A 15,831-nucleotide genomic window follows, 5' to 3' on the forward strand; every position below is an offset into this window, starting at 1 on the left:
AATTTATATTGACGCCAACTCAAAACACCCTGGAATCATCCACTCAAAAGCGATTAATCTCTGAGGTGCATATGTGAGATGAATGTAAGCGTGGTGTGTGCGTAGCAAGCGGAGTGGCAGGAAGAACTGGCAGAATGCTTTAATGGTTATCTCCTCTCTTCCTCGCTGAGCTCAGATGCTAGATTAAGCACTGTGGCTGTATGACGGCACTTCCCCACCATACTAAGAATCTCAGGGATCTTCCCGGTCCTACTCTGAGACCTGGCTGCAGTGGGTGCGAGGCAGGAGCAGCACTGGACAGCTCTGCAAGCGCTGTTTCAGTCTTAGCCAGAAGCTCTGGAGGAAGGTTCAGGAGTGAGAACCTCAAGAACCCTCTAGCATTTTGCTCTTTGAACAAAAAATATTTTCTGCAGCAGGACTCTTATTTCCAGAAAAGAGTTATTTTTTTCTTCTACCAATCTCTAGCTATCACATGCTCATTTACAGCACACTTGGGCTTTCAGGCCTGCACAGGGCCCTGCAAGTCAATCGGCTTCGGCATTTCAGGTCTGTCAATCACCCACAGGCAACCACAATGCACCTGAACTCACCAAAGGCATGAGGCCGTGCCTCCTCTTGTAAATGCGCCGGACATCTTGGAGTGTTATCTGGACCACAGGTTTCTTTAAAAAGTGCAAAGACAGTGTCAAGCATCGTCATTCTAACACATTTAGAGGTTGTTCTTCTGTGTCTTACAACAGAGAGGGAAAACACCATAAATCCTTGTCTTCCCAGTGCATTGTGGGTGAGCACCTGATCAGACCTGCCTTCCCATTTTGCTCTGACACATTTCCCAACCCTTCTTTCTCCTAACCCTCCAAGGTGGCCTCCGGTGATAATGGTACCTTCATCTTTCAGGTTGCTGCACCAATTACTATGTGGTGTGGAGCACTCAAGAACGAGTAGAAATAATGATTCAAGGAGCTTTTAGTTTTTAATATTTATTTATTTATTTATTTATTTATTTATTTATTCATTTATTTATTATGTATGCAGTGTTCTGCTGCACATATACCTGCACACCAGAAGAGGGCATCCAATCTCATTATAGATGGTTGTGAGCTACCATGTGGTTGCTGGGAATTGAACTCAGAACCTTTGGATGAGCAGCCAATACTCTTAACCTCTGAGCCATCATTGCAGCCCCAAGAAATTTGCTCTTTAAAACAGCTTGTCTGTCTTCTATCTATCTATCTATCTATCTATCTATCTATCTATCTATCTATCTATCTATGTGTGAATCTCAGCATGTATGCATGCATGCACCTATGTGTGGGGCTACACTTGGGGCAGGGTCTCTCTCTGCACTCTCCACCTGGCTCAGAGCTGTGGTTACTGGTGTGTGGGGACACCAGGTGCTCTGTATGTGCTAGATTCTAGCTCTAGCCCTGATGACTGAGCAGTGCGTGCTCTTACCTACTAAACCATCTCTTAGGCCTGAGTTTTGTTCTAGTTTTTTTTTTAATACTAATTACCTTGACTTGATCATTATACATTATATGCATAGGCTGATAATCACACTGTACCCCATTCATATGTACAATAATTATGTGTCAATTAAAATAAATGGGGGTGAGGTAAAATTGCAAAAAAAGAATTGTTTTATTTTCTTAGTATTACAGAGATTAAAGCTTATAAATGACAATATTAGGCAACACTTTAAAATATTTTTTAAAGGAAAAACTGTTCTGATTCTTTGGAACTTGAAAACAGTAGTAAGAGAGAATCAAAATTAGAAGCTAGTATGTGCTCAGCTAAGAGGCAAAGCATCAACAGCCCTGCTCCCAGGTGAAAGCCACGCTGTGCAAGTGAGAATTGCCCTGAAGATCCCAAGACCACCTATGAAGCCTGGCTGGGACTCTGGGGACGACTGCACTCTCACTATGGCACCTGAGGCCGTGGTGCCATACATTTTTCTACAAGTTTTTGACCAAAAATAGTAGTAGCCAGTATCAGAGAACACCATGCCAGCCAGCCATGTGCCACCACCTAGTGGACAGAATTGTAACGACACCATGTCCGACTTCAGTTTAGAGACAATGACCGGCCTGCAGAATTTCCACCACATATTCTTCTTCCACAGAACACACTCCCTGTGGGTTAAGGTGCCAAATGTCCCAGCTGTGTGGCCAAGGGGGTACGACTTGTGCTCCTTTCATGGCCTACTCCAAAAGGACCATCTCTGCGCAAGCAGCACGTCCTTACAAGTGTTAGTGTAGAGGCCTGAGTTAGTTAACTTCCTGGCACAGTTTTAAGACTAGAGTTCTTTTCAAAGAGAAGGTGGCTCCCTAGATTGCAGAAGGGTCCTATCGCTCCAGACTGGCATCTCTACATGACTCCACACTGGCTGAGAGAACCTTATACCACCACTCAAGAAAGACATAGAGCCACTGTCTGTGATGAAGGAGAAACAAGCAGAGCCACCCCACACTCAGACACAGGCAAGTGCACACAGGGGATCAAACTTCTCATTCATTATAACACTTTCTTGCTGCCCTCCCCGTGTTTCCTAGCAGGATACACATCCCCTGACTTCACCGTCATCAGGAGGGGTGGTTTCTTTACACACTATAGGAGCAAGGTCCTTCAGAACGGCTGAGTGTTCACCCGACTATGCAGGGCATTAGCAAGTCACACCCCTACACAGGACTGCCAAGTGACTTTGACCTTCCCCAAGAGGTGAGGGCACCACAACTGTAAAGTCGGGTTTCTGGAAAATCCAGCTGAAAGGCAGAAACAAGAACCATGCGTGGCCCCGTGATATACATACCGGGTAGCCGTTGAGAGGCTGAAAATACAGGTTGGTGTCTGTAATGCACACGTGCCCAGGATTCGTTACCAGGGGCGTTACCATCTCTGCTTTGCACTCCATATGCAGCTTTTCAGACACGTTTTGGAACCTGTAAAGATGTATTACAGCAAAAGTAAGAAAAGTCAGAAATGTAACTACTGTCTAGGCTTAATCACATTGTAAATTTGCCTGCTATCTGTCCAAATACTACAATTAGTACGAGAAAGGTGTTAATAGAAACTGGCTGCTTCAATAGAGCTGACATTCTTTTAGATGGCATAATGGAATCCTGGCTTTTTATTAACAGAAGAGGTCACATATCACAGAAACAAATCTCTCCCAAATGAACAGTCCCGAGCTATTCCTATATCATGTAACTTCTACATTTATTTTGTCAAGGTCTACTTCTAGAGCTGGGAGCAGTGCTGTGCACCTCTTTTGCCAGCACTGGATTCCAGAGTAGCCTGGGCTGCCGAGCAGGACCCTATCCTTAGCACATTTACTTTATCAGATTCTGAACAAGTAATCACAATCACTTAAAGGTCAATTTGATTTCTACATATAAAATCACTCAAAGGTCCCCTTTCTACTCCTTAAATGCTTAACTAAAACAAAACAAAACAAGAGCTCCGTTTCTGATTTGTAACTTTAAAAAGTAGCATGGAAACAACTAAAGTACTAACGTTTTAGGGTAATTACTGAGTTAAATAACTGGATTAAAAGTAAATCTCAAGGGATAGGGAATGCCACCAAGTAAATCTTGGGGGCAGAGCGTGGGCTTGTCATGCACAAGCCCTGGTTCAGTCCTGCCGGCAAAGACAAGAAAAGAAGGAAATCACTTAGTCCCAGGACATGACACTGGGACAAACCTTCCTCTAAGTGAAAATGTGGAAAATAGAAGAGACCGCTGATATCCTTGCCTGATGATCAAAATCAACCGGTAAGTGGAACATTCCTCATGAGCTCCTAAAACCGATCAGAAACCTGAGCGTGCACAGACATTTAAATGACCTTGACTGCAACAAGGAAAAGAACAGGTCAGCAGGTCAGTGGCAGGAGGATGGTGGTTTCACAGGGCTAATAAAGTCTGTAGGCTTGGACAGCTTCAGTAATTCCACAATCATCACTGTCAGTTTTACTCTTCTCTCCAGCAAATAACAAATGTGTCAACAAAGCAGTCAGTATGGTATACGCCCTGGCAACAACTCTCATCCAACTGAAAGGTAAGCACTGTTAGGGGCAAGAGCTATATATGTTTCCTACCAGGAAACAGGAAATAGTCACCAAGATCGACCATATTTTGGGCTATGAGACAAATTCAAACAAACACTGGAAGACTGAAACATAGAACATATTTTCTGTTCAAATAATGTTAATTAATAATCAACAGAAAGACAATTACAAAATCCTTGGCTATGGGAAAACTAAGCAACATACTTCTAGTCACCTATAGGCAAAAGAAAAACTGGCAAAGTTAATTACAAAATGGGTGACAAAGAAACCTGTGCTGGAGCAGTACTTTAGAGGGAGACCTAAGCTGAAGTGCTACTGTAACAGAAGAAAGTCTGATGCCTGCCACTGCAGCCTTGCTCTTAGCACCTAAAGGAAGCCTCCTTTGCTCTCTATGAACTGCAAAAAGATATAAAAGTGGATATCAGTCTTAAATAAAATGGAAGGTAGAAAAAAAAATCTAAGACAACGGTCATTACTTGAGGTTAATAAAATTGGTAATCCCTTTACAACACTGATAAAAGGAAAATGAGAAAACAAAAAAGTATCAATGCAAGGAAGGCACAAATATGCAGAAGTACAGTCTGGTAGCTTTAAGAAGACATGATACATGAGATGGCTCATTTCTGAGACTCCTAGTGGGAGGAGAGAACTGACTTGTGACAGCTGTCCTCTGACCTCGAGACGTGTCATTGCGTGCACATACTTGCGGCCTACCCTCAACTACATGTTTTTGTTGTTGTTGTTGTTTTTTTTTTTTTTTTACAAATGTTAAAGAACACCAAGAAACACACGTATGATAAGTCAGATAAAATGGACACATTTTTGAAACACACAGTTTATTAAAATAGATACAAGAAGCAGCTTGCAAATTAAATAGTCCTGCATCTAATTTTAAAAAAAAATGAATAATATCAGGGCTTAGAGGATGGAAAAGCTGTTAAAAACACTTGCTGCTCTTGCAGACAACTTGGGTTTAATTCCCAGCACCCATGTAGCAGCTCACAACCATCTGTAACTCCAGTTTTAAGAAAACCAAAACCCTTTCCAGGGTTCTCCATGGGTATCAGAAATACACATGGTATACAGACACACATGCAGGCGAAACAACCATACACATAAGAAAAAAATAAATAAAACAAAACATAAAAAGGTTAGATAAGCCTGGTGTTGTGGTCTGCATTTATCTCACAATGCAGAGGAGACAGAAGCAAAACGATTGTGAGGCCAGTTTGACCCACACAGCAAGACTCTATCTCAAAATAACAGTAGGCAAACAAATAAACTACATTAAGTACAATCCCTAAGAATATATCATATTTACATAGTTTTATCTATAAATTATACAAAAAAAGTAAGCAAAAAATACCACCAAGCCCCATTCTTCTTGTAAACACAGGATCACAGAACACATCCAAACCCATTCTATGAGTGTTATTCGGTACAAGCAAAGCCTTGTACCAAAACAACTATCAGAGAATGACAGAGCAATATACACAAGTAGATAGATGAAAAAAAACATCTGACAAAATATCAACAAAGCAACACAGAGGGTCACACACCGTGACCTTAAATAATATTTTTACATGAATACAAAATTCATTTAACACTAAAAAAATCAATTCAATTTATATTAACAGAATAAATGAAAAAAATGATGTCCATAAGTACAGAAAAAAAATTGGTAAAATTCTGTACTTCTTTTATTGAAAAACTTTCAGCAGACTAAAACAAAAAGGAGCTATGACAATGAATATGAAAAACCTACAGCTGGCATCTTTCTTAAACATTACACCCTGTTCCCCACAATATCAAGAATAAGGTAAGACATCTGCTTCCAAGATATTAACAAAATGGTTAATGAAAAAGAATTTACTATATTTCTATACCAGCAACAAATATTTGGAGAAGAAAATTTCAGTGGCACTAAGCAAATACCTAGGACATGTGCCCAGGAAAAGATGGCAGCACCTACACACCAAATACCTAACACTGGGGAGAGTGAAGCGAGGAATGAAGGATGCTACAGAATCCTTCACTTGAAAACCTAAAGCTTTTCCAAATTAAAGAATTTTTAGGAAAATGTTGGGGACCAAGTGAACAAATGTGAATTGGAGCTGTGTGTTAGAGGATGTTGTAACTAATTGGATTTGACAGTGATACCCAGGACTGCAAGGACATCCTTTTAACAGATACATGCCTAAGTACTTGTGGGACAGTATCATGATGTCCTATAACTTAGTGTCAAAAAAGTTATACTCAAGCACACAAACACATGCATGTATACTACATAGAGATGCATGCATGCACACACATACACACACACAAATATGCAGTTGCCTAAATTCCTTATCTACAAGGACACAGTATTTTCGTGAGCTACAACCACACCCTTTGCGAGTTGAACTGGCAAGTTTAGATGACTTAGAATAGCTAATGCCCTCCAAGTGCTACACAGAAGCTGCCTTACTGCACTGCCGAGGAAATAATGAAAAAACAAACAAACAAACAAACAAAAACCAACAAAAAGCCTCTACTAAAATGAACACACACACCAGAGCAATGACACGAATATGCCAATGAGCATGTCGATATCTAAAGCAAACTGGAAATCCATTTACAAACACATAACCAATAAGTCATAAGCTATCTGTGTTCATTATATTATTCTTTCAACTTGACAGAATTTGAACCTTTTCAACATAAGAAGTGGGAAAAACACAGTTCTATTTCTTCAATAACAGGTATTTCTTGAAAAATATGATGTAAGCTTATGTTTGCAAGTTTACTTTCACTTTTTAGAAAGAATGCACATGACCGGAATTCATTTTACACCACCAAGACTCCTCTCTAAATCCCCCAGCATAACATTTTGGGTCCTGGGCAAATAAATTAAAATTTTCAAAGTGAACCACCTTTTAATTTTGGTAAGATTTACTTATTTCATTTTATGTGCTGAGTTTTGCTCACATGTATGTCTGCGCACCACGTTTGTGCCTGGTGCCCTAGAAGGTCAGTTCCCCTAGAAATGGAGTTACAGACGGTTGTACACAGCCTGGTATTAATAGTTATTATAAAGATAAAGTAATACAGAAGAATATGAAATGAAAATATTGGCTTGTAGCCCACATCTATTTAATATAAGGGAAGAAATAAACAAGAGACTAGGATAATAAAAAAAAAGCACCACTATTCTCGGAAAAGGTATTGTGTGCTTAATAAGCTAGGGAAATCAATGGAAAAACCATTAGAACAGTAAGTGTACTCTCCTGGTCTCTGTGGGGAATGATAGGAAAGTATTCAATGCAATTTGAAGGGCCAAAGAAAGAATCTCTAGAAGAACTGACAGTGAAGCTAAAATCAGAAAGCTCAGTTAGCCAGGAACAAAAGACAGGCACATTCTAAGCATCAAGGGGCTAAGATGAAAGAGCAGAGGAAAGAGAACACGAGGGAACAAGAGAGCATGACAAAGGCTTGGAGGGCAGAGCACACATGAGCAGAGGATCTGCTCCCTCTGCAAGCAGCCAGAGCCCAGACCTCATGAAGCTGCCAGCCACCTGGAACAGTGAGCAGTGGGCAAGCACCGCCATGGAAGGGGCTGAGACCATGGCAGTATGTCATCTTGTACACTGTATCTTCCAAGAGTCAAGTGGTGCATGTGTCCTTTACACAGGACACATTTTAGTGCATCATCACCATCAGAGTGAAGATGAACACCAGCACTGCGAAGACGGACTAAGGGTTGCTATGATGTACTGATGGCTGCTGCTGTTGCTATGGTGTACTGATGGGGGAGAAGACAAGTGAACAGGCCAGGGAGATGACAGCAGTAGGTATACACAGGTTTTCTAAATGGCAGGTGTCAGGAAGAAGGAAGCTCTGATAGTTCTCATTCTTAGGCTGGATCATTCCCTAAGAAGAGCAGGTTCTGAGTAAGATGATGATGATGACAATGGCAGCAGTTTTGTTTGTTTGGGGTGCTGAGGCCAGACCCAAAGCCTCATATGTGTTAGGCAAGTGCTCTCCCATACCCCAGCCCACATCAGTTTTGAACATGCTGAGAGATGCCTACAGATGGAACTGTTCACTGCATTCTAATCAGAAAACAAAATCTTGAAAGCTTACCTATTTTTGTCAAATGACGTTCTAGCCAAACGTGACTGCAAGATAGCTGTTATCTATGAGAAAAACCATTTAAAAACATGGATGTGAGTATACCGCATGAGAATAAAAAAAGTTAACTCCTAATCAAATACAGCAATTGTTGGGACACTCACCATGGCCATTTGGTCACCGAGTTTGTCAAGACAGGATGCCCTGTGCAGCTACAATGTTACAAATGCACACAATTAGTTCTCCTTGCAAGTAACAGCAGGCATTTCTTTAGAAGCAATGGAAAAATCCTGATGACTTGGTCACTTAGTAGCAGTAGAGATTCTGGAATGTCTGTGGCTTTTCCTAGTTAAGTTTCCAAATTCAGCACAGTCAAGTAAATTTACAGCATCTTTAGAAAAGTGACAATTTTTGGGTAATATGAAATATGAGGTTAAAAAAGTAGCGTCTGAGTAGATGTGTTAGTGCAAGTTTTTAATCCCAGTGCCAGGGAGGGAGAGGCTGGAGGGAGGCCAGCCTCAGCTACAGAAGCTCCTGCCTCAAAACAAAAGTGAAACCAGAAACCAAGGATTCTGGCTCAGTCTCAGCTCAGTCTGCTCTGCCTTCTCTGGGTGCCAGAGTGAATGGCCGGCGGCTTACCTGTAACAATGTCTCCACAACATCTTCCACCTTCCCAGAAACTTCCAGTTCAAAGACATACTCCATGTTTCCCTGGCAGGACAGAAGCAGCAGCATGTCAACCTGATGCTTGAGAAGCGGGTCTGCAGCAGCTGCCTATCCTGCACATTTCTGCAGTGTCCCAGAAGGGAGAGCTCCAGGGAGCTATATTTGCAAGATCCAGGGCTGTTTTGTACCTCAATGCCTTCCACACACTGGGAGTTTCTGCACTTCCTGCTTTCCTTCCTTGAGGGGCAGGGGTTAGCTTTATGTTGGGTCTTTCTTCTTTTGTAACGTAACCATTTACCTTACATTCCTCTTACTGCTGCTTAGCTCCATAATCTGGCATTCTCTCTTTGTTTTCAGTTGCCATGCAATGCTTTCAAGTTTCTCTTTTCATTTCTTTGATACACTGCCAGCCTGAGAGCGTGCTGTCTAGCTGCACTACTAGTGGCTTTGCAGCTCTCTTTTCACCTCCCTGCGGTGGGACAGTGACTTCAGTCTTACTTCTGTGATGGCTTGCTCTGTGACTAGCATGTGATGTGTGTCACTGGTGGGTGGAATGGCCTGTGCTAGAGCCATGAGGTCCACCTAGCCTCCGATGTTGGCTCCGGACTGACATTCTCACTGGGTGCCCTTCTCATTGCTGAGTGTGGTGGCAATTTCTCACCGTCACTGCACTGATGTCTAGGTGGCCCTTCAGCTCCCTCAGTATTCACTTCATATGCTTATGTGCTCTGAGGACAGGCATACATGTCGGCTAACTTTTCATGTCAATTTGACTGGGCCACAAAACTGCAAATAGATCTCGTTGTTTGCATATGTCTATGAGGGAGTATCTGAGTGAAATCAGCACGTGAACCACTATACTGAGTAAAACAGACTGGCCTCTTCAAAGGAAGTGAGGCTTGTCAGCCAAGGTCCAGAAAGAACAAAAGACTACAGATAAAAGACAGAAATTCCTCCTTTGTGGCTGTCTTCCTGCTGGGACACTGGGCTTTCCTTCTCTTCTGTGTAAGCCCATCTTACAGTCTTGGCTCTCCAGAGGCTGGGCGTCTACCTCATCATCTCACGTGTCAATTCCTTGTAATAAATTCCCTATAACACTCTTCTGTCTCAGTCTCTCCCATGCACTACATATACATAGGTGTGCGTGCATGCACACACACACAGACCCATACATACATAAGTTTAACAGCCTGACGATCTGTGTCCTAGAGAACCAGCCCCACCCCCCCACCTTGCAATGCCAACATTGGGGCTGGCACTTGAGCTACAGCTCTGTACTCTGGTCTCAGCAGAGCTACCAGAGGAAGGGTACCCAGGGACAGTCTCACCTTGAGAGGAGGGGGGCCTACTGGCCCCAGGGCTTTTGTCACAGTGTAAAGGCAATGTCACAGCAGGTTACATGGCAAGACTGATTTAGCAGGTAGGAAGAGACAGTCAAACACAGTGGACTGGACTGTCCAGCTCCTGGGTGACATGCGCATGCAAGTTTTCTTGTCTGTAGAACTGCGTGAGCAGTCTGTGTTTCATCAACTGCTGGCTAAGATACTACAGACTGGCCCGCACATGGAGCAGACTCAGCACGCAGGCCTGGGTTCGCACAGAAAGTGTGGCTTTTATAATTGCAGAAGTGTCGTTACAAGGCGCTAGCTACACCCTTTGGGCAGCAGTGACCTCACGACCTCACTGTGCTGCCGGGTAAAGGAACAGAACAGAGCTCAAACACCTATGTTTCCTTGATAAATCCACAACTTCCACCAAATTAACACTTTATGAAAGCCTGAGCTATCAAATACAGTGTATGTTATAAACTCTAAGTAGTTCTTAATTTTTTTTCAGTAATGTTAGACAAAAATTTCTTAGAGATATTTAGTAAATATTCTTATAAATTTGTACATCCCAATTTTAGTCTGTTAGTTAATCAGTTAATTTCTTTCTTTTTCTTTCCCTCCCTCCCTCTGTTCTTTCTTTTCTTTTCTCTCTCTCTCTCTCCCTCTCTCTCTCTCTCTCTCTCTCTCTTTTTCTTCCTGTGTATGGATATTTTGCCTGCATACACGTCTATGTACCATTTCTGTGCAATGCCTGCAGAGACCAGAGAGGGCACCAGATTCTCTAGCATTGGAGTTACAAATGGGTTTTAGCTACTGTGTAGGTAACAAGGTAACAAACCTTGGCATTTGGAAGAGCAGCTAGTGCTTAACTCCTTAGCCATTTCTTTTCATTTCTTCCATTTCTAATATCATCTCTAAGGTTCTGCTATTAAGGCAACATGTCTGTGGAACATTTGGGTACTTTTATAATAACTGTTAATATACTTTGATGTACTCAGTATTAACATATTTGATTAAAGATGTTAACTATAAAAACCTTATTGTCAAAAATCACTGCATAAATTTCCAATATGTGGAAATCTTTACTTACCCGTTCTATCTTATATGGTGCAACAATATTGTGTTCTTTAATAAAATATACCTGAAAAAGATAAGTCAACACTGAAATAATAACCACAAGTTTTCGCTATAAAAATTTCTATACTATGAATTCAATGTTTAAATTGTTATACGATCTCTATTTGCAAAGGTACCCATATTTATATTAGTATGGTTTTAAGGTACTGACATTTAAATAACAAATATTTCATTAAGAAGAGAATCATTAGTAAGTGGGGTTCAAGATGTCATGTGAATGTTACCATTTGTAATAAGTAGCCAATCAGGTAAGAGAAGGAAGCTTGTCAGTCTAGAAGCCAGTTTCCTAACAAATGGGAAAAGCAAAGGCATGGTGCTAGGATCCATTCAATGACATCAAGAGACACCTCCTCCCTTAAGGAGAGTTGGCACGTGATGTTTGCATGAGGTCACCGCTCCACCTGCACATTAATAACTGTGCAGTGTGAGCACCACCATCCGCCAGAGGGCACCAGCTGCCTGACTGTGGTTCCCTGCCCACCCCCACTCCTGGCAGAGCCTGGCCCCTCCCTGTGCGTCTTCACTAACTGCTCGTAGAACACCTAGAGAACCCTCTTCCATTTCATACAAGCCACAGGTAGCCACCCTGTTAGTCTCACGCCCTCCTCTGGTCATTTGTCTGACTTTTCTGTATTAAGACTTTTTGCCAGAGTATTTGTGACTTCTCTTGGGCCCATCACGGGCTTTTATCCCACTAAACTACAGAAGCCACTTCTCTGAGTCACAGGAGGCGCTCGAGACCTCCAGGCCAGCAAACCCCATGGCTAATTTTCAAGCCTCCTTGGTGTCCTTCTGGGAGTTGTGGCATAGCTGCAGAAACACTGTCCATGTGGCACACAGCACTCCTCCTCTCTGCTCCGCCTTGCCTCCCTTCTGGACCTGGTTTTCTTCCTAGTCTCCAACACTGGAAAGCCAGAGTCTTGCTTTCAGAACCCATCTGTTCATAATAACCAGTACTGGGGAAATGGTATCCAGCCCCAGGGCTTAAAAATTCATCAGAAATGCCAAGTCTCCAATGTGTCCTTCTGACTTCAGCTTCATGAACCTAGACAAGAACCCCCTGGCATCTTCCCATGTCTCTGGGAGGCCTATAGGCAGCCCATACCTCACATTCTCAATCAAGCTGCACCTCCCTGTCCGCGATCCCACCCTCACCTTTTACCTCAGTAAAAGCTAGCTGGAAGTCTTTCTGGATTTTTCTCTTTTATACACTGCAACTAAGTCATCAGCACACCGCCAGGCTCTTCTTCAGAATGTGTCAAGACAGTGACTAGCATTCACCACCCTGACCCAAAGCACCAGGGTTTCTGAATGCCTCTGGCTCTCCTGGCTCCACCTGTGACCCTCATCAGAAGCATTTCAAAGACATAGACATCAGGTCAGAGTCCTTTTCTTCTAGCTCCGCAGTGGTCTTTCACATTTGCCCTTCACTCTAAAGCCTTACTGTGGTTCGGAGGCCATCATAACAGTGTCCCTGCTCCTGCGCCAGCCTTCCTCTAGTGCTCTTATCTGAACCCGTGTCCTGACTTCACTCACCTCCTGCCTTTCATGATCACTGCCTGCTCACCTTGCTGGCAGTGGTCAAGTCGCTTTCTCTGTGAGCCTGTTCTAACCACTCTGTCTAAAGCAGCACAGAAGGGTTCCCTAATGTGCACCACACTTCTGTCCTGCTTTTATCTTCTTCATAACACTTACCAATAACTGACACTGGAGGACAGATTTGTTTCCACCTCCCCTGCTGAACACGTGTACGGTTTAAAACTACTATTTATACAAACAGACACAATATACACACAAACATGTTATTCCAATTGCAACAACAATAACGAAATTCTGAAAGCAAAACTCTGAACTAAACCCATTTCTGAGACTCGGGAAAAGTCTGGACATATGAAGCTTAAAATAATCCTTGAAAGAGTCGCTTGCATCTCGGTACCCCTTGATTTTGAATTAGTGCCATCTGAGATCTCTTCCTAAAACTATTTAAGAAGAAAGGATTCCGAGCTTTACTTCTGGAACCAAGTTACTAAAACTTTACTGAAATAGGTAGTTTTCTAAAGGAAACATTACTTTTAATTACTTCCTTGAAAGCTATGGATGGCCTGCAATGATGCTAATGAAGCTAATGATGTAATAAGAAATACACATATGAGCACACAGGACGAGGGTTAATGACAGTGCTCCCTCCACAGAGCACCAGATGATGGTCCCTGTTTGCACCTGGACATTAAATATAGAGTTGAAGATAGTTCATGACTCTTCTTTAAGAAAAATGAGGTTGAATAGAGTTCATTAATCTTTTCTTTTTTTTTTTAAATTAGAATTACAAAGGTACTAACAAAGTTACTTAATCTAAAAGTTCACGGATTTCATACGATAAATGTCAACACAGGTTAAACAGAGTTCTATGAACACAGGGTTCAGTTATTCCGACAGCAGGGGTCGCTCTCACCTCCCCCCCCACTCTACTCCCGCAGACAGATGCTCTAGGCACTGTCCTCTCTGCAAATCTCTGGGCTCAAGTACGTTGTTCCCCACAGATTTCCGGCACGCATTTGATCACAGCAGATGTTTCTCTGGACACCCTGGCAGTACACAGAACTAGAGCTCTACAGAGAGTCCAGGCAACCCAGATAACACATCCTTTGGCAGAGAAAGAACTTGAAGTTGCAGACCAAAGATAGGCCTGTGCTCTTTCTTTACTTTTTTTCCCTCATCTACAGACTAATTAATGAGACGCCAGGAGAAAAACTACATTTCAATTTGTCATGTGATGCCAATACTGCTCTTGGTACAGCTGTGGATGCATGTGAATACTGCATAGATCTGGACACATAGATCTGGAATGAACAGAAGGCAATAGCTCATGCATTCCTGATAGGAGAGCCTAACCTTCCAGAGGCATCGCTGGGCTGCCACGCGTGAGCCTCGGTCACTTATGCGTCCTGGCCCTGGCTTCCCACCTTTACCAGCGGGCGGCCACGGAACTAACTGTGGTGCTTTCATTCCAGCCTCCCCACACTGACCTCCGGGGACAAACTGCAGTTCTTATACTTAGTAAGTATGGAGTGTCCTGTGGGAAAATCTTATCTTTTAAAAAGTTTATTTCTCGATCACTAAATTCTCAAGACATTTAAACATTTATTCCAATGGTTTCCAGTTGATATTTATATAAGTGAATAATTTTATCATAAAAAAATTGAACATACTCATGCATAGGAATTGTTACACAAGTTTGGAAAAATACATGTTAATATTTTTAGCAAATATGTTTACTAAATACTTCTTACCTGACTGAAAATGAGGGAAATACCCCAAGATTTTGCCCTGAAATGCAGATTAAAAATCATCAGACATAAAATACTTTTGTTGAAGTAAAATTAAAAGTAAAAAATTACATACTTTCCAAATTGTCTATTGGCTCCATTTTCTCCATGTTTTCCTATTTTTAAACAGTCTCTCAAAGGAATCTGGATAAAATTGAAAGGAAAGATTAGAAAAACAAGCAAAGATAAAAATATGCACACAATTAGGAATGTTTCTGCTCACATTCAAAACGCCTTTACCTTAAGAATGGGCTGGGATATAGCATCTGGTTCAAAAATCACTGATTTTGAACATATTTTTAAGGAGCCTCTGATTTTCCTAGGAGCCAGAGGAGAAGAGATTATTTGAAGAACACCAGGACAATCACAAAAGTTATTTATTTTAACTAGAATGTGGATTGCTAAAGTGTCAGCTAATAGAAGCTTGACAGCTGGGAAAGGGCACAGCAGAATGAAAAAAGCCACCATGTCCCCATATCTCCACACTGAAACGTCACATGCTGAAGTTCTGGCTTTGCTTGTCGAGTGCAGCTCCATAACCCCATTAATTATTATTCATTACTATGACTACCATTATTATTATTTTGAGTCTTTACAACTGCTCTCCAAAGAAACTAAGGCTCAGAAGCACTGACACATGCTAAATCTGTGATGTTTTCAGTATATTCATTGGCTTTTCACTCTCTCAATCTGGAAGAACTACTCAGAAGACAATACTAAATGGGTACAATTAATTAACTAAATCCATTGTTTTTGTTTTTGTTTGTTTGGGTTGGTTTTGTTTTTCTTTTTAAAAGCACAGAAAAACTAAGTTTGAATTTTACAGACAAAAATACCATAAACAATGATTTTGAGGGATTCAGGGAAAAAAATCTATTTCATGGCAGTAAGCAATTTTTTTTCAAGTTCTGATCTAAACATGCTGCTTTATTCAAAAATATGGAACGCTTCACGAATTTTGCATGCTCTCCTTGCACAGGGGCCATGCTAATCTTCTCTGCATCGTCCTAATTTTAGTACGTGTGCTGCCAAAGTGAGCATGGCAGTAAGCGATTGTAAAGCCTGTGTCAATGTGATATCACATAAGCAGATGTGGGGCTGACCACTTCCTTACTTTCTTAGGACATTCATATGGCTTTACTAAGTTTTGAAAATTATATTCAAGTGACTTTGAGGCTGTTAAGTTGGCCAATATACATCA

The 15,831-nt window shown here is 41.7% G+C and overlaps 1 protein-coding gene and 1 non-coding gene across 2 annotated transcripts in view; both read right to left on the reverse strand.

The window, feature by feature from the left end:
• Nucleotides 1–15,831, reverse strand: part of Nsmaf (neutral sphingomyelinase activation associated factor) — a 62,004-nt gene that overhangs the window by 30,116 nt on the left and 16,057 nt on the right. Inside the window, exons 3-11 of the mRNA XM_055603421.1 lie at nt 14,871–14,949; nt 14,707–14,774; nt 14,595–14,631; nt 11,258–11,308; nt 8,813–8,884; nt 8,338–8,385; nt 8,186–8,238; nt 2,810–2,939; nt 591–662 (exon numbers count right to left, since the gene is read on the reverse strand). Coding sequence (XP_055459396.1) covers nt 591–662; nt 2,810–2,939; nt 8,186–8,238; nt 8,338–8,385; nt 8,813–8,884; nt 11,258–11,308; nt 14,595–14,631; nt 14,707–14,774; nt 14,871–14,949 — 610 coding nt within the window. The remainder of the gene's footprint in view (nt 1–590; nt 663–2,809; nt 2,940–8,185; nt 8,239–8,337; nt 8,386–8,812; nt 8,885–11,257; nt 11,309–14,594; nt 14,632–14,706; nt 14,775–14,870; nt 14,950–15,831) is intronic.
• On the reverse strand, nt 15,564–15,671 carry LOC129673775 (U6 spliceosomal RNA). Its single transcript, XR_008719707.1, has one exon. It is a non-coding gene; the product is annotated as a U6 spliceosomal RNA (small nuclear RNA).

This window comes from Psammomys obesus, unplaced genomic scaffold (genome assembly GCF_907164565.1).
Source record: "Psammomys obesus unplaced genomic scaffold, mPsaObe1.curated_primary_1811, whole genome shotgun sequence".
Classification (NCBI taxonomy): Eukaryota; Metazoa; Chordata; class Mammalia; order Rodentia; family Muridae; genus Psammomys; species Psammomys obesus.